Here is a 17,934-nt window from a genome sequence, read left to right on the forward strand (position 1 = left end):
ATTCTATGATTTGTAAAATGGACGGCTGACGGGCTGAGATTACTTCTCTGGACCAGTGAAGTTCTCATATGGCAAACCAAATATAGCCCCTGAAATCGGACACCTGAGGTCCACGGAGGACGCAATTAAACATGCCCGAAAATGTCGTATGCGACTTGGTTGATGACGCGTGGATGGTGCTGTTTCTGAACCCGAATTCGACACGCACACGTGGCGCGTGCGTGGCAAAGACGTGCCCAGTGACGTTGGTCGCGAACGTGTAGTCTGTGGCCTTCGGCTCCGTGACCGGCCCAGGCGCCGGCGCGCGGCTGGATCAGGAAATCAGAGGCTGACAAGTTGGCAGGCAACCGTGCCATGCGGTGGACGCGTACTCGCGCAGTCGCGCGCCGCCGAGGGTCACCGAAGCGCACCTGGCGTGCCGGCAGACACGTGGAGCAGCCGCCATCCGGGTGGGCAGATGGCGCGTAGTGCTGCTGTGCTGGAGCCCAGAGACATGGCCGTGCGCCCGTGCCCACTTGCCACTGCCGGTGGCCGCCGGCCGATGCCCGGTGGGCTCGAGACTGAAGAGAATATCCGCTGATTCCACAAGCGATTCGGCCCAGGGGGTATCTTCTGCTGCGCAGTTTCGAGTCAGATGCCAATATTCGAAGCATGTTTCGTCCAAGCTACCGGTGCCCCCGTGCCTTAGCTCGCAGTTGACGTTGCTTAATTTGGTTAATCATTACCGCCCGTATCTTACTGCTGAAGATAATAGAGACTGAGAGATGACGTCAATGAACAAGGAGAGAGTCGACTCCGGAGCGATTTTAAATCCTAAATAAAATCCATGCTAATGCAAGCCCACACATGTTGTGCTCTTTGATACTCCATTAATTTCCTCTTTTTTTTTTTCTGTAAAACGTGATATAGTTTTGTAGAGGAAGTCTCTCAAAGTGCGTTTTGCCTATTATTTTCTGAAAGATATTATCAGTTGCCATGTCTTGCTAAAACGACACATGGAATACATTTTATTTTAAATCTTGATACGCACAGCATTTCAAAGTAGGAAGTACTGAGTGAACTTATTAGGCCGTACAACAAAAATCTTTATGTGCTTATCACAAAGGCCAGTGAGGAGATTGCACACCTGTAAATTCCAAGCAAGTACGCTCTACAATTTTCACGAACATGGGTTTCATTTTAGTATTTTACTGTTCATATAGGAAAACAAAAACAAAAAAAGATAGGAAAACAAAAACAAAATAAAGAAAGGAAAACGAGTAAAAAGATAGCCGTGCCCTAGCTTCCATTCCGGGCCTCCCGTCTTCCCGTCCCTTCCAGCCAGCGCCGCTTCATCCTTCGAACCCCACGCTACCGCTCGTTTATACGGCAGCGACGCCTCCCCCGCTCGCCTCCTCTCTCCTCCTCCTCAAGGCTCAAGCGAAGGCGAGCGCGAGAGAAAGCTCAAGCCACTTCCCAACCCGCTCCCCCCTCGCCGCGATTTCCTCACATGGCAGCGCTGCGTCTCCGCGAGTCACTCGAGAGGAACAGCCCCTCCTCCTGCTTCTCCGACCCCTGTCCCTGCGCCGCCAACACGCGCCGCCCCTGTTCCGATCTCGCCGCCCCCGCCGCTGGGCCCTTCTCGTCCCTCCGCGTCCATCGCCCCTGCTCCTGATCCGGCTCTCTTCTTCCTCCCTTCTCGCGCCGTAGATTGCAGCCGCGGCTCTGATTCTGCTCCCGCCGTTTGTCTCGCGGTCGCGGGTTCCTGGGAGCTTCTGGGTTCTGGCTCCGTCCCTAACCGGTGTTGCCATGGGGAAGAGTGAGTTTCTCTTGGCGCCGATTGATTGGTGGTGTCTTGCTTCCGTTTGATGGGTGGGGTAGTGGTTGGTCGTGATTCGTGATTTGTGGGCGTTGGTTTGTGCAGGCAAGAAGAGCAAGGCCCGCGGCGGCGGGGACGACCTGATCGACAGCAGCGACGCCGACAGCGTCGGCTCGTCGTCCACCGCGCTGTCGGATCTCTCCATCTCGTACGCCACCGAGCACGTCAACTCGCAGGAGTTCGTCCTCGACAAGTACATCGACGCGCTCTACGAGAAGAGGTCAGGAGGTCACCCTTACCGCCACACGCTTCTAGGATTCTCTAGCATATCGTTTTGGCTGTTTGCTGTTCAGGCGCTGATGGCGAAGTAGGCATTTCTGTTGGGGTGCTGTTCACTTCGGTTTCGTTGGCTGTACTTATTAACTTATGTGTAGGCATAAATGGACAGGGTTTACTATGTGTCATCATATTGTAGCAGGATGACCAAATGTAGGTGGCTGGGCAATATGGTTTTCTTGCTTGTTTGCATGATGTTCACTAAGGCTTGTTCGTTTTGTTGCTAATCCATGTGGATTGAGTGAGATTGAGTCGGTTTAAATCCATATCAAGTCAAAATCCGTCTCAATCCTGCACAGCACACTCCAATCCATATGGATTGGGAATAACCGGCCTAAATGCACGGGTTCATATTGGACCATTGTTTCCTGTACTTGAAATCTTGAATTGCACTTGTCTGATGATTAGTAAACGAAGCATGCACTATGATGTAAGTTGTTATTTATGGTTATTCAGTAGTGGATAGCGTTTTCACTGTGGCTGAAGGACGTTTTAGCCTTCATTTCATGGTGGATTAGCTGGCTGGAAAATAATAGGAAACAATTTATGAGGTCATAGTACCCTTCACGTTTTTTCTGATTAAACTGGCCTCTCAGAATTCCTTTAGCTTTCATTTTACTTTTATGGAACCTTTAGAATGTTAACAAAATGGTCACTACATAAGTTTTGGAGTGTATCCTATAGTTTTGGCAACAAATACTAGATGGATACTAAATTTTAATAGTCAAAGATTGGAAATTAACTCTCACGGGCAAAGTTGTATGTTCAGCTGACCTTCTATTATTTGTGCAGCAATGTTGATAGAGTAACAGGGACGGAGGCATGTGTTTTGTGTATTAGCCTGCTGATGTCATTTCTGTGGATGTACATGTACTTGCTGAATTGTTATGTATCTCTTATAATAACAATAATCGAACATGTTACCACTGCTGTCGGTGTTTTCATTTCGTACTATCAGTAGTTTATCATCATTTATTAATGTTGTTTGTGTGTTCATCATCTATTAACATTAAGCTATCATGTCATCATGGTCATTAATCATTGTATTCGACAACTATGCTGTACTGATGCTACCTTATGTATTCTCTTTTAGGGGATCTACAAGAGAGGCAGCATTGGTTAAACTCGTTGATGCCTTCGAAAGTTTTATGCTCCATGGCCTTGTGGAGAACAGGTATGTTGTATTCTGTTAGTGAGCTGTGAGCCTTAAATTATGAAATGTTGTATGCATGTTTTCTTTTTGCTTATTTTCCTGTAAGTCATATTTTCAATTACCATGAACTTAACAAACTTTCCATGTGTTACATGGTTACATTATATGCTATCAGGCTAGTTCTCTTTCAGTTATGGTATGTTTTATCTGAATCCACTTGGTGAAATGTATTATCATAGTTTGTTTATACTCTCTTGAAGGTATGCCACTTTGCTGAGTCAATTCAACAATTCTGTCAAAAAGGGATCTACTAAGGAGTTTTTTCTGGCATCTCATGCCATTGGTATGTATACTGTCCCTGTTCACATTAAGTCGTTCAAAGCAAATATTGTTGTTTTATGACACTGTACCTGGCCGTTTTTGTTTGGATCATCAGGGTTACTGGCTATTACACTTGGTGCTGGGAACAGTTCACATGAAATAATGGAGGAGTCACATCCCCAACTGTGTAGGGTGCTTCAAGCTTGGTCCGATGCATCAAAGATGATACCTGTGTGTATTCTTTTGTTATCATTTTACTGCCAACCTTTATCTGCATTTTCAGTGAAATGAATCTAAATTGACCTTCTGTAGGCACTTGATTGTTTGGCTGTCATCACCTTTGTTGGCGCAACTGATCTGGCTGAAACAGAGTCATCTTTGAAAGCCATGTGGGATGTGATTCATCCAAAATCTGGTTCAAATGTATTTTCCCATTTACTTGTTACCTTATTTTGCAAGCTAATGTTGGAAGGAGGTGCATCCAGTTTTCTACGATGATTGAACATGGTTGGAATCTCTGCAGGTGGGAACTGTTCGGAAACCTAGACCTCCTGTGTTAGCAGCTGCTGTATCTGCATGGACGTTTCTTTTGACTACTGTTGGTTCATGGAGGATAAATACTGATAGTTGGAAAGAGTCAGTGCTCTCTGTTTTCCTCCTGTTGTATGTTTGTGCACGCTAACCTATCGATGGATTTACCTAACTTACTTTTCTTCTACTTGCTAGGCCCATTGCATTTCTCTCTACTCTTTTGGAAGCAGATGATCGTGCTGTTAGAATGGCTGCTGGTGAAGCATTGGTTTTGTGCTTTGAGCTAAATCTGCTTGATGTTTCTTCTTGTGAGGATGGTGATGTTAACACAGGGGGAACTGGTGGTTCTAAGAACAAGCTTTTCCTGGATATGCAAGCATTAAAAGCCAAAATATCAGGTCTGGCCTCGAATCTCTCTGCTGAGGCTGGGGGGAAAGGTGCAGATAAGAAGAACCTTACTGACCAAAGAGACTTGTTTCAACGAATCTTAGATTTTGTCAAGGTTTGTTTGGATCTGGTCTAATTAGAATTTCAAAATCTTGTTTCTATTTAACTTATTGTTGATGGATAATCTTTTTTCAGTATGGTGACTGCCCTGAAGAATCAATCAAGATTGCTGGAAAACGTGATGTTTTAAGGGTGTCATCGTGGTCTGAATTAATCCAGGTGCTTGTTTTTTTCTCATTAGCTTGTGAAATGTACCTTCATGTTCTCATTAACTATTTGTTTTTCTTGTTATTCAGTTGAATTTCTTAAAGCGGTTCCTGGGGAAAGGCTTTCTGAAGCATGTGCAGGTTAGAGTATTCTGAATGGTGATTTATAAACCATGTATTTAGTAGATGTTATGACACTGAATTCTTCTCTATACAGGAGAATGGACTTCTCCAGGATATCTTTGACATTAAGGTTGACAAAACTGAAACCTTGTCGTCCACTGATAAGGTAAGAAATCAGTGCCATAGATGTTGTAAGTTGCAGTGGTGGTTATAGGTTTGTCCAAGTTGAACATAATTGTTCTATTAGTCCATACTAGTTTGGGTATAAGCTAACCTCACTAATCTTTAACTATGGACTAGCCATACAATGCCCAAAATTTCATTCCTTTGGTAAAAGCTGATTATAACCACGATAGAATAGAAAAGTAGGGCAAATTTGATAGAAGGCTAGCATAGATACCTTGGGTTTAGACTTTCATTCATTGTCTTATTTTAGGTACCTTACTGATCATAAGGCCTGATGTTGTGTCCTTATCTCCTTGATTGCTTTGTTTGAGTTGGTTGGCAATGTAAACAATGGTACATGGAAATGCTATGTGTTGTCAATTTGATGTATGATTTCAGTCAATTAAACAATGTTACAAGGAAATGCTGTGTTGGAAATTTCATGTATGATTTCAGTCGCGCCCCGTTTGGATCATTGGAATTGAATTCCATTCTAATAATAGTAATTTAGGCATATAACAATTAAACTAATTCAGTTTTATGCAAAATATATCAGTATACTATTATTAACAAGATGTCGGAGATATTTATGCGCTACATTTTTAGCATATAGAAGTGAGTCGAAGATCGTCTTGTAAGTTACAGAGTAGAAACAAATTCTAGTAATATATAAAATCATTTCATATCCTCTACCCTATGAATTTGAGATAAGCTTATATCAGAACTTTAGAAAGTTGTGGAATGTTAAATTCCAAACTAAATAGGTTATTTTTTAAAGTGAATTTCAATTCCTCTAAAATGAAAGGATCCAAACATCCCGTCATAGAAAAAGGAGTTACCATCATTGGACAGGGACCTGTAAATGGTTATGTCCTCTAAAATATAGAGGATGTATGCACCTTTTTGTCTACAACAAGTGACTGTAAAGGATCCTCTAAATTTTAGAGCACGGCATGCATCCGCTAGAAATGGAGGACGTACGGTTCTACTCTATACATTGTGCTTGTTTATTGTGTTTGCTCGTTCACATGCACATGACTAGTAAAAACCAATATAGAATGTGAAATATGGTACACTGTTGATATAGAGGATGAAATTTAGAGGACATTGCTGGAATGGAGAAAATATAGAGAACAAAATCTTTTAGAGAGTGCTGTAAAGGACAGAGAATATTCTTTTAGGGGACGAAATTTAGGGGACGTTGCGGGAGACAGCCTTAGGTAAGGGTAGCCGATATAGTAAAACTCATTTTTCTTCAAAAAAAGGTTCTGATCTCCCTGTTTGCATGACTGCTGACCTGCATCAACATCTTGTTCAAGTTTCTCAAATTGATCTGCCTATTCTCTTGATTTTCTTTTTTAGTATTATTATGTATGAATTTCTGATCACAAACCGCCCAACCTCTTGCAGAAAATTTTTAGGTCCGAAGAGGAAAAAGAAAGAGCTCTGAGATTAAACAAGGAACGTCGTCTAGCCCAGGTAATGCTAATGCCCTCTTCATGTGAAAAACTCTTTTGTCGTTGTCTTATTTTCTTCAGCATCAGTTGTATATAATTTATAATTATTAAATAATTTTATGGGTATCTGGACACCTGGTACCGTGACTAATCCTAATTGCTGCTCTAATAGTATCCGTTCTAAATATTTTCCCCATATTTTACTGTGTGTTCGATCAGGTGGTGTTCGCCATGTATACAATTCTTCTTATGCTTTTGCTGATGCATAACGTTTGCAACAGCTGTCAACTTAGCCTGGATAATACTAATACACATTTGATGCTTTGATCATTTCAGGTAAGGAAGAATGCCGTCATGTTGGATGAGTAACAAGGTCACGAGGAAGGGAAAACAACATCGATTTCTGTATCTCATTTCATCCGGGCCTTTGTCTCTGCCTGTGTAAACTATTACAGGCACATCCCATTGTCTTTGCCTTTGTCTTTAAGGATACTGGAGTTTTATAGTGCATCTAACCGATATGCAAGTTCGTGCATATTGAACGTTAGTATGATTTGTGGGAATAGTTAAGTTGATTTGGAGTTTAGTATAGTAAGAACTAAGGTTGATTAAATGTAACGTATGTATGAAATGTAATGTAAGTGTAATGATTTATACTGGAGGACGGGTGGTAACAAATTTGAATAGAATGATATCAATTCCTAATATGATAGTTGGATCTAAACAAACATGTTTTAACGTTGTCAGTCAGCATCTAAGAATTACTTTGAAGTTCACTCGGTTCACGTCGGGCCTTTGTTTGCGGAATTGAGGGCGTACCTCAGATGTGTTCATCCGTTGTTTCGTGACAGTTGCATCACCAGTACCTGTATCCAGCCCGTGGTTGATACATTGGCACGGCCTAGAACCACCCCTACCTGTTGCTGTCGTAACTGTTGTAATAAATAACTAAATACTCCCAACGTATTCGTTTTAGTTATACAAGACTTTAAGACGTGTTTGAATGCACTGATGGGTTTATACTAAGACTTTAAGACGTGTTTGAATGCAAAAATTAGTTGAGAAATCCAAATACTCAACTATTGGTTATTTTTAGCAAATTAATTAATAGTTAGATAGCTAATTTTAGTACCAATTTTTAACCACTAATTAGTGTTTTATATATGTGTCTAAACTCTAGATTTATCATTATTTATTTAGATATATATATAAAACAAGAGCTAAAATGAAACCCCTCCATTCTAAAATATTAGTCATTCTAGTTTTTGATTTTTATGTTTATGTTTAAATAGATAACAATGAATTATTGTATGAATCAACTTAAAAAAGTAAAACAAATTTTATTTTAGGACGGAGGATTATTATTTTAGAATGCATGGACTATTTTGCGACGGAGTATACATGGTGAATGGGTGCTGCTAGTTTGGATGAAAACTTCATTTTCGTAGGCATTTCTAACCCAGCGGACATGCTTGTTTTGTTGGGTGTGCTATTCTAATGTCTTGATCAGATTCAGATCCGTTCCTGTGAAGTGTTGGTTCCCAAAGAGATGTCTGTTCAAAACACTAGCTAAAAGCCCAGACTAGTAAAGCGCGTGATTTGATCACGGAAATAAAAACATATGCATGAAAAAGTTTACATCGGGTAAACAGGACGAGTATTCTGCCAAATAGAGATCTGATTCGATCTTTGGTTGTGCTCATTATCAGCCATGGCGAAATTAAATGGAAACATAAAATCACGTAACGATCAAATGGTTCCTCTGCATCAAATGGCGTATCTGCTGTATGTGCAGTCCAAAATTCATGCTGGGCAATTATCTTGGAAATTTCAATAACTAGAAAGGGAGCGTGGTTTTGAAGTACCTTGTCGGGCAGTTCCAGCATGTTGGCCATCTCTGTTCGGAAATCAATTTCCCCGTGACATCTAATCTGTAAGAGAATATGAAATTGGGAAGGAGATGGTATTCATACATACTCCAAGATGAGTCCAACTCAACGTTAGAAAACTACTGAAAAAAACTCATCCATAATCTGATAGAGGGCCAATGTGATTTGGTCTCTGTCCCTCGCGCATTTGCTGTCACCTATCTGTGCTGACGAGGTAGTACCGTGGATCACCATTGTGGCATTCAGTAGACCATTCCATGACATTATGGATCTGGAATCATCAGGCGTACAATAATCAGTTCTTATTATTAACTAGGGAGCAAAATGTTAACCTATATTTGCAGACTCATCTAAACTGGTTGTAGGATATGGATCAGGCGTACAACAATCAGTTCTTATTATTAACTAGGGAGCAAAATGTTAACCTATATTTGCAGACTCATCTAAACTGGTTGTAGGATATGCATAAATAACATGCTGATGCTTACTTGGAAGGATATTTTGGCAAATGAACACTGGTAAAGCGTCAACCCCAGCATCAAGGGTAGCATGTAGCACGCCAATCTTAAGCCATTGACAAAACATGAGTAAATGATTGACAATAAGACATGAGTTGACTGAGCCACCATACCAACCCGAGTCTCTCAGATTGAAGTGGGTCCACTCGTTAAATTCCAATTCAAGTCTCCTTGTTTAGTTGGAACCCAAGCTGGCTCAAAATTGAAGTTCAGGCCAGGACCTGAAGAACATATGCTATGACAAAAGTATTCACCAATAGTTACCACACGAACATTCTCCATCCTTGAAATGGTGAAACCGTCTAACATCTCTAACAACAATCTCTCTTCCGACAGCCTTTGACATGAACATTATTGCAGCATGACAATCATCACATATTCTCAAGTTCTTAAGAACTGTAACCGTAGCTCCAGGAGGCAAGTTTAGGAGTCCAAAACCAACCGCCAGTCGCTCACTATGCGCAAATAATATATGTTCCTTCTGATGAGGCTCCATGTCATGCAATACAACCTTTGTATCAGGAACATATCCAAGCTTTCTCATCTTGGCGCCAACCATTTCAAGGAATTTGTAAACTTCATGTGCTTCTGGATGTTTTGTATCACCAACGAGAAACACATGAACTTTGTTTCCAGCTTCTATCCAGCTGCACCCAGGTTCCTTCTTAACCCCTCGATCACGCATTAGCTTCCTTACTCTGGCAGCATCTACCCAACATCCCGCAGCTGAGTAAGTGTTAGACAAAAGGATATATGTACCATCATGCTGTGGTGTCATCTTAAAGAGCTGGTCAGCAGCATGAGCACCAAGTTCCATATCTCCACTAGTCCGGCAACCAGAAAGAATTGCCTCCCAAATGGATGGGGTAGGCTCAAAAGGCATCGTCTTGATCAAGTCTCTAGCTTCTCCAATCCGTCCAGCTCGACCGAGCAAATCAATCAGTCGCGTATAGTGATCTTCTCCAGGTATAATGCCAAAGTCCCTCTTCATGGACTCGAAATATCGAAAGCCTTCATCTACGAGACCAGAGTGATTGCAAGCTGTCAATACTGTGAGGAAAGAGATCCTATCAGGATATATGCCTTCAGCAACCATGCGATCAAAGAGTTCTAGTGCCTCTCTTCCATGTCCATGCTGCCCAAGGGCTGAAATCATAGCATTCCACGAAACAGAGTCAATATTGGGCATCACAAGAAACATAAGATGAGCTTCTTTCACAGCACCACATCTAGCATACATGGTAATGAGTGCGTTTCCTGCAGAATTGCTCCCCTCAAAACCAAGCTGCACAATATGCCCATGAAGCTGCTTTCCATGCTTCAGTGCCCCGAGCTCGCCACATGCAGCAATAGCACCAGCATAGGTGTAGTCACACGGCTTGACATTCTCAGACCTCATCTTGTTAAACAGTTTAAGTGCATCTTCAGCAAATCCTCCATGCACATATCCTGATACCATCACCATCCATGACAACTCATTTTTATATGGCATCTCCTCAAATACTTCGACCGCCTTGTCCAAACAGCTGCTCTCAACATACCCCGACAAAATGGTGTTCCAAGAAACGACATCCTTCAATGTCATATTGTCAAATATCCTTCTTGCAACAGCAATATTCCCACACTTTGAGTAGAAGGTCACCAAGGCGTTGTTAACAGGGAGAGCTGCCTCAGGTACAAAATTTGGCTGCAGCCGAATAATCTGACCATGGACAGATTTCCCATGTGCAAAGAGGCCAACATTTGCACAAGCACTCAGAACACTAGTAAATGTGAACTCATCAAGAGGCACCCTTTCCAATACCATCCTTCTAAACAGCTCAAACGCCTCCACAGCCATTCCTGAATGAACATACCCTGAGATCATGGCATTCCACACAACATCAAACTTCCCATCAACCTCCTCGAAAACTGATCTTGCAGCACCAACGTCGCCTCTCCTAACATAGCCAACGACCATAGTAGTCCACGTAAGGTCGTCCTTATTCGGCATTTCGTCGAGCACCTTCCGTGCATCTCGTGTCGCCTCGGGCGATTCACATTTCATGTACAGGGCAACGAGCGCGTTGCACACCGACAAGGCACCCCCGGCGCCGGACTTCAGCACTGAGCAATGTAGCTGCGCGCAGTGCCGGACAGAAATGTTGGGCAGGTGGCCCCCGGCGCTCAGTAGCGCGGTGAATGAGTAGTCGTCGGGCCGAAGGGAGCCGGAGGCGAGCAGGGAGCGGAACACGGCAACCGCGGGCGCAGCGTGGGACGCGCGGGCGTAGGCGGAGATCACGGCGTTGTGGAGAACGGTGTCGCGGCGCGCCGGCGGGACGGCGTCGAAGAAGGAGACGGCGGCGGGGAGGCGGTCCGCGGCGGCGTACGCGGCGACGAGGGAAGTGGCGGAAACGGGGCACGGGTCGGCGCAGAAGAGGGTCGCGGCGGCGGGGAGGTCTCGGGAGAGAGTGTAGAGGTGGATGAGGCGGAGGGTGAGGTGCGGGTGCGGCGGCGCATGGAGGAGCGCGGAGGTGAGGAGGCGCGCGTGGAGGCAGCGGAGTGCGCGGAGGAAGTAGGAGGAAGAGGCCAGGGAACGGCTCGCGGCGAGGCGCCGCAGGAGGACGGAGCATTGATGGGGCAAGGAGGTGACCCCGTGCGGCGGCGGTGGCCGCGGCATAGCGTGGAGGCGTGCTTCGACTCGACCCAGGCGCACGCCCGCGACGCCCCGGCCAGAGAGCGCATGTTGAGCTGGCACAGTGGAGCACCTAAATGAACGAGCGTTTTTAAAAGGAATAAGGTCTTTGTTTCCTTCTATGATTATATAATCTAACTTATAAATTATATAGACACCTATTAATTTGCTTATGGATTATTATAATATAAATATATAGATTACATAATCCATATAATAATCTGTAAACTTTTTATTTATCTCTTAATTTATTTAAACTGGATTATATAATTTAGAGGGTAAACAAACAGAGGCTAAGAGTAGATAACGTCGTTCTTTTATATTCTCTTCGTTTCAATTTATAATTTATTTGATTTTTTTAATTCTAAATTTGATCGGCTCGCTTTATTAAAAAATTCATAATTATTGTTTAGCATATAATTTATTTTAAATGTGGCTTTGATTTTTTTAATTTTTTCGCAAAAAAGGTCGAGCCGAACAAACGTGTTAAAAAGTCAAATAAATTATAATTTAAAACGGAGGAAGTATTTATTAAATATGGAGACACGTCATCATATTTGATGATGTGGCGATACGATTATAGTCAAAGATATAGATAGTGTTTCGTATGAGATGCTAGAGTTTCATATGGATGAAACTTTGTATACATGGTTATCTAATTTTAAACTGATGTGGCAGTATTGAAAACGATGCACATAACTTATCACTGAGAATGGCCTAACCTCAGACTTTTAATAGGCAGTTTACTTTACTTCCTCACCTTCAAAAATGGTTGTTTAACCTCAACTTTGTAAAACCAGACAAATAACCTCTAATCAATTTTAGTTCATAGTTTTGATGACGTGGCAGTGATTTAAGTGTCAACATTCTGTCTTTTTTCAATTCTATCATCTAATAATATCTAAAATTTATATAATTTTAAAAATCATTAATTAGATATTATATCTGCCCTCATCTTCCTGAAATTGTATAAGTAGCAACTTAATTATTAAAAATAAAAAATTACATAAAAAGCTTAATATTTGTGTCCTATGTTCATTTCTTATTTTCCGATGTTAAAACTTTTACTAGTTATAAAACTATTGATTTTTTTTGATTTTATTAAATAAGTTAAGTGATCTTTCTTATAATTACTAACTAAATTAATTTTTTATTTTTCTTTTTAAAAACACTTAGCAAACAGTAGTAAAATGATATTCAATTTTTATAAAGATCTTATTTTACCTAAACTAACATATATAAATATTTGCAGAATTTTCTGATAATTTTAAATCTAGACCTATAAAAAATTCTAAGAAATATTTATGTAAATTTATGGGTCCATATTTAAAGTTTAATGAAAATTCTATAAATATTTTTATATGTTATTTTAGCTAAGAGAAGTTTATGTATAAACTGAAAATCATTTTAATATTGTTTGGTAAGTGTTTCTAAAAAAATAATAAAATTGATTTAGTTATTAATCATATCATGCCCAACAACTCTATTAACTTTATCATGCCCAATAACTCTATTAACTTTCTCGTTTACTATAAAGAAAGGATTAAGAAAGTCTTGATGTTTTGACGAGGTACCGGATATTCGACCTTTTGGTCATGGTTTACACCTTTTTGAGTGTCATACCAAGTGGTACATCATATACATCCAGTGAATATATTATATCAATTATATAAGCTATCTAGGTACCTTGTACGTTGCAGTGTACGCAGTGCACATGGATAGTGGCGGGCGCATGATCAAAATTTATGGGAGCCAAGAAAATAACATGAAAAAAATAAGTAATACTATAAAAATATATTTTGACTAGGTGATTGTCTGTGCGTTGCAACGGGGACATATAATACTACGATAACTTATATACAAAATGTGTGTTATATTAAAAGCGAGTACACAATAATGACAAACAAGAAAAACACAAACACTGAATCACACAACAGGCATATTTCATGAAGCTATGGTTCACATCTTCCCAGAGGCTTAGGGTCAAAAAGATAAACACAGGTAAATCCACCCTCGATATACAGCTTCAACTTTCTACAAGGAAATGTTGCTATACGAACCCTGTACATCCACCGGATGAAAATTATTGAGATAACTGCCACATAAACTACTCTATGCAAAAGCTCCATGTACATCACCAAAAGACTGCTTTTGGAACAAGGCTGCCTTCATATCTTGTTCATCTGCAGTTTGAAAGCATTCCCAGCTTTAGTTCAGACATACTTCAGGACGTGGTTGGTGACCGGGTTCCTCAGGAACTGCAACTCGGAGCAGTAGGACGCCATGGCGATCTCGGCGCCCTTAAAGCCGTAGTCCAGGCTGGGGTTACGCCCACCGGACAGGTTGGAGGGCAAGCCGGACATACATCATCCGTTTTTGTTTGATATTTGAATTTTATACATTTACAATTTATTAAGTATCTCTTTTGGCAGCTTCAGTTGAGACCTCGCAAGAGAAGAGCCAAGCTATGGCGCTTTGGCGTACGAGACCTGTTGATCCAACACATACTGGTATCGGAAAATAGGCAACAGTCAGCCGAAGAAGGTTCATCAGAGGACCATGAGGACAACACAGGATTACTTGATCTAGTGCTACGGGCTGCAGTTGAAGGTGTATCATCATCATCAGACGACGAGGACGAGGAGGAGGAGGCCTCTGATGGCTCTGAATAGTAGTCAACCGATCTTTCAGGGTTGTTTCAAAACTGTAAATATACAATAATAAGCCATCACTATTCTCATGTATTATATAATATAACTATGATTTATTAGCTTGTCAGTATGCTACTTTAATGAAAAAATTGTGCTAACCAAATTGTGTGCTATGTTATGAAAATCTGCTATGATTTATTAGCTTCCCAATAGTTTCGGAATGTTTCCTTTCCTTTGGCGTGTTTGTGACTGAACCAATTATTACAAACCTGCTATGTTACACTCCACGCAACAGCACTTTTGCTTCTTTTTTTTTGGGAAATTTGGATCCATACCATTAAAAGATCATCACTTTGGATCCATACCATTACTATCTCACTTACATGTGGGTCCACATGAGTCAATGACATGTGAGGTCCATGGTATATATCTAAAGTTTGGATCTTTTAATGGTATAGATCCAATTGTTCCTCTTTTTTTTGTGTTTACGAATCAGCCTTGGAACGAGCTTAGTGCTCTGATGACATGTTCGTACACTTGGATGCCCCTCAGGAACACTCTGTCTTCCAGAAACTGCAACACCGAGATACAAGGGGAAAAAACATGGTTCTGCTGGACAAGGCAAGGAAGGAGAGCGGGTAGATAGCGCGGCCTGGTCTCAGCTCAGGAGTTCAACTAATTTACCTCGTTATGGTCATGTAGCAGTATCGGCGTACTGGTCATCGGAGAAAACCCGAGGGCAGGGATGCCCAGCTGCCTCGCAAAGCGTGAGTCCGTGGTCGAAGACAGGATCTCAGGCTTAGACAGCTCCCCACCTGCGGAGGCGATGGCCTTCTCGAACGTCAGCCACCACGGGTTCGACGCGTTCGTCGCTGTGGATACGGGACGTCCGGCCACATCCGTCGCCGGACCTTTCTGCACCAGCTGCAGCAATGGCCAGCAACAAGGACCGCATTTCAGCCGAGGGGGAGGCCACCGGCGATAGAGGCGTACCGGCGGAGGGGAGCGGAGGCTCGCCGGCGGGGATGAGGCCGCCGCGCGACTGCCTGCGGAGGAGAGCCGCCGCGTGACTGCCTGATGAACTCTCTAGTTTTTTTTTTCTAAATGGGCCTTATGGAATTTAGATGGGCCTCGTACGTTAACTAAATAACGCAGCCCACGTAGGCTACCGTGGCGCAAATATAATGTACCATATCGACCAGTCAAAGGTTGCGATAGCAACTTATAAACCTTGTTGCTACAAAGAAAACAGTCAGCTCGTGTAATTAGCTCTTGGTATTGTCAGCTTGTGTTGATTTGGGATGAGGAGGGCGCGGCTAGCAGATTAGTGTTGGCGATGGACGATCCAGATTGAACAACAGTGATGGACGATCCAGATTAAACGAAGGCAGAACGGCAGGCTATCCTTACCTACCGCCTTAATAAGTAGTAGATGAAAAATATCACTAAATTCGGTTCACCGGGCACCGAGAAGGGGGGCATCCGAATAGACTAGATTGAGCAACGTCGGGGTAAATGAGGACCCATGCATAGATGTGAGGAGTAGGCTGAGGAGAAGAACATGGTCAAAAGGGCTAGACTGATAAGACAAGAAGGCCCATAAGTTTTAATGCATCTTAAACTTAGTTTTTATATGTTTAACAATAGATGTATATTAGGTTTAAAAGGTTATAAAAAACTGGGGGCATATGTCCTACTTTGCGCCCCTATGAATCCGAACACTTCCAGTGCTAATGTAGCACCGTCAACTCACTTTATTTTTTGTAAGTGTGCATCAATACTCCTAACTATACTTGCTTAGGCCAAGTTAAATGTTTTGTGTCCCTCTTTATAGTACGGGTCAAAGAAAAAAATCTTATCATGCCCAACAACTCTATTAACTTTCTCGTTCATCATTAAAATCGCAATTGATTTTTACTAATAAGGACACGAATACCATACAAGTCCAATTATTCATTATTATCGTGACGTAACTAATATTATTTGTGATCGAGCGTATCGACCTATAGTCTATCCTAATCGATGTTTTATATTTAGGCACGAAAATTTCGAAGAAGTAGAAGATACGGTTCATAGAAAATTAAAAAAAACAGAAGTAGAAAGATAGAGAGAAATGGAGATAGAAATGTATCAAAAAAACAAAAGATATATTAAAAGAATACAACGGTATACTAAAAAGCGATAATACAATTATTCTAGAATAAAATCTAAATATTATAATATTGACTATTTTGGGATAGGAGGAGTATATGAGACAGAGCCAGCACCTGTGGTATGGGCCGTATGGTATGGGTGGTCCATCCATACGTACGGGACAAAAATGCCGACTTGAGTCCATCCGGAAGTGAACAAGGGAGCCTGCCAGCCCACCGCGCCAGGCCAATGCCCCTGGCCTGCACAAACTTTACTCGGGGAAGCTTCTGCACCGGGCTTCGCTGCGCTGAGCGCGACTCGCGGGACCAAGCGGAGCCGGTCGCCATCCACCCGTGGGCGGTGCCGCTACTCCGTTTTCTATACACACGCAGGCGCAGCTCCGGGCCGGCGACGCACCTGTCGGTAGCTCTGTTTCCGCGCCGTGCCGCGCCGCGGACAGAACGTCCCCGCCGCGTCGGAGCAGCAAAGCGACGACCCCAGTAGGCTCCATGCCGATGTAGTACCATGCAAGGTTGTCAAAGGTAAGACCGTATGCTAGCATGGACGCTGGCATACCACGTGTATCTAGCGTATACACTATATATACAAATATATTTATAGAAAAAATAAAAAATCTAAAAATACCAACGTAGAACGAATATTACGCTAATTGTCATGCAACTTGTGAATTTTATGTGTTCAAATCTATTTGATTTAGACTTATCTAACAAAGTCTTAGGATGGCCGGCTGAATGGACAACACAATCATAAATCGACAATCTAATATTCGATTGCTTAGATTTTTCGACGCACACGACGACTAGTGAGATGTCATTGAATGATAAACGGTTCTTAAGTTAAGACAATGATTGTCTCTCTTAGAAGGTTCCTGCTAAAAAGTTAGATAAATCTCTTATTCATGTCTACACTACAATTTATAAATTATTATTATAGCTTTTCATCTAGTTTATACTTCATCCGTCCTAAAATATAGTTTACTAGGTCTGTGCCCGTGCGTTGCCACGGGAGTAAAAATTTAGTGTGAAACATAGATGCGACAAATATTACTATGATATACAAAATTCATGTGCCGAGAAAAATTTCTCCCTAAACAAAATACAATGCAATGAAACATGTTATACTCTTACCATGCTACACAAGCTGTAGTTTCACAAAGTCATCGCAAGCAATTCGACCAAGCAGAAAAATCGCTGCACATTTGCTAGAGGTCTACATTGTTTTTGTTTCCCATTTGTCGATTCTATCAGGTCATACAGGGTCTCGGTCACCACCTGCTGCTTGTTATTCTAATGATAGTGATGCCCTAATAATGTTCTGTTTGGCATTTTCGGAGTTTTTTCCTTCTTCTTCAAGAGCACTTGATTATAACCCAAACTCGTTTATACAGTAACTTATAACATTCCAAGCTAAAATAAGAAGAAATAAATAAAAACCCCTAGGATAATGTAGTTTACCAGTTCATCATAGACAAATGGTAGGGACATTCAGGACAACATTATTGAACAAGCAAT

General features: G+C 41.8%; 3 protein-coding genes across 4 annotated transcripts; 1 reads left to right on the plus strand and 2 right to left on the minus strand.

Moving 5' to 3' along the window:
* Positions 1–1,420: 1,420 nt before the first annotated feature.
* LOC100272784 (Interferon developmental regulator family) lies at positions 1,421–7,240 on the plus strand. The gene is made up of 13 exons (NM_001147237.1): positions 1,421–1,798; positions 1,904–2,078; positions 3,228–3,308; positions 3,548–3,630; positions 3,724–3,839; positions 3,921–4,031; positions 4,132–4,244; positions 4,335–4,641; positions 4,722–4,805; positions 4,883–4,933; positions 5,010–5,081; positions 6,491–6,559; positions 6,874–7,240. The coding sequence occupies exons 1-13, from the start codon at positions 1,789–1,791 to the stop codon at positions 6,904–6,906; spliced, it is 1,305 nt and encodes a 434-aa protein (NP_001140709.1). The 5' UTR covers positions 1,421–1,788; the 3' UTR covers positions 6,907–7,240.
* Positions 7,241–8,135: 895 nt separating this feature from the next.
* LOC103633371 (pentatricopeptide repeat-containing protein At1g25360) lies at positions 8,136–11,726 on the minus strand. 2 transcript variants are annotated; one of them, XM_008655074.3, is made up of 3 exons: positions 8,915–11,695; positions 8,403–8,697; positions 8,136–8,320 (listed from the first exon to the last, which is right to left on the minus strand). In XM_008655074.3, the coding sequence occupies exon 1, from the start codon at positions 11,601–11,603 to the stop codon at positions 9,195–9,197; it is 2,409 nt and encodes an 802-aa protein (XP_008653296.1). In that variant the 5' UTR covers positions 11,604–11,695; the 3' UTR covers positions 8,136–8,320; positions 8,403–8,697; positions 8,915–9,194. The 2 variants fall into 2 exon arrangements, with proteins under 2 accessions (XP_008653296.1, XP_008653295.1); XM_008655073.3 differs by having other exon boundaries at positions 8,136–8,697; positions 8,915–11,726.
* A 3,027-nt stretch (positions 11,727–14,753) lies between these two features.
* LOC103634365 (uncharacterized) lies at positions 14,754–16,964 on the minus strand. The gene is made up of 3 exons (XM_008655905.1): positions 16,791–16,964; positions 14,954–15,355; positions 14,754–14,842 (listed from the first exon to the last, which is right to left on the minus strand). The coding sequence occupies exons 1-3, from the start codon at positions 16,962–16,964 to the stop codon at positions 14,762–14,764; spliced, it is 657 nt and encodes a 218-aa protein (XP_008654127.1). The 3' UTR covers positions 14,754–14,761.
* Between the last annotated feature and the right edge of the window lie 970 nt (positions 16,965–17,934).

The sequence above is a fragment of the Zea mays genome, chromosome 7, assembly GCF_902167145.1.
Source record: "Zea mays cultivar B73 chromosome 7, Zm-B73-REFERENCE-NAM-5.0, whole genome shotgun sequence".
NCBI classification, from domain to species: domain Eukaryota; kingdom Viridiplantae; phylum Streptophyta; class Magnoliopsida; order Poales; family Poaceae; genus Zea; species Zea mays.

What these genes read in the sequence shown, in the direction of transcription:
- LOC100272784 (NM_001147237.1), top strand. An exon ending in CATGGCCTTGTGGAGAACAG is followed by an intron (nt 3,309 to 3,547) that starts GTATGTTGTATT and finishes ACTCTCTTGAAG; the next exon opens with GTATGCCACTTTGCTGAGTC. An exon ending in AATACTGATAGTTGGAAAGA is followed by an intron (nt 4,245 to 4,334) that starts GTCAGTGCTCTC and finishes TCTACTTGCTAG; the next exon opens with GCCCATTGCATTTCTCTCTA.
- LOC103633371 (XM_008655073.3), bottom strand. Translation starts at nt 11,603, where the DNA reads ATGCCGCGGCCACCGCCGCCGCACGGGGTCACCTCCTTGCCCCATCAA.
- LOC103634365 (XM_008655905.1), bottom strand. Translation starts at nt 16,964, where the DNA reads ATGCTAGCATACGGTCTTACCTTTGACAACCTTGCATGGTACTACATC. An exon ending in CGGCCCGGAGCTGCGCCTGC is followed by an intron (nt 15,356 to 16,790) that starts GTGTGTATAGAA and finishes AAAAAAAACTAG; the next exon opens with AGAGTTCATCAGGCAGTCAC. An exon ending in TGCTACATGACCATAACGAG is followed by an intron (nt 14,843 to 14,953) that starts GTAAATTAGTTG and finishes TCGGTGTTGCAG; the next exon opens with TTTCTGGAAGACAGAGTGTT.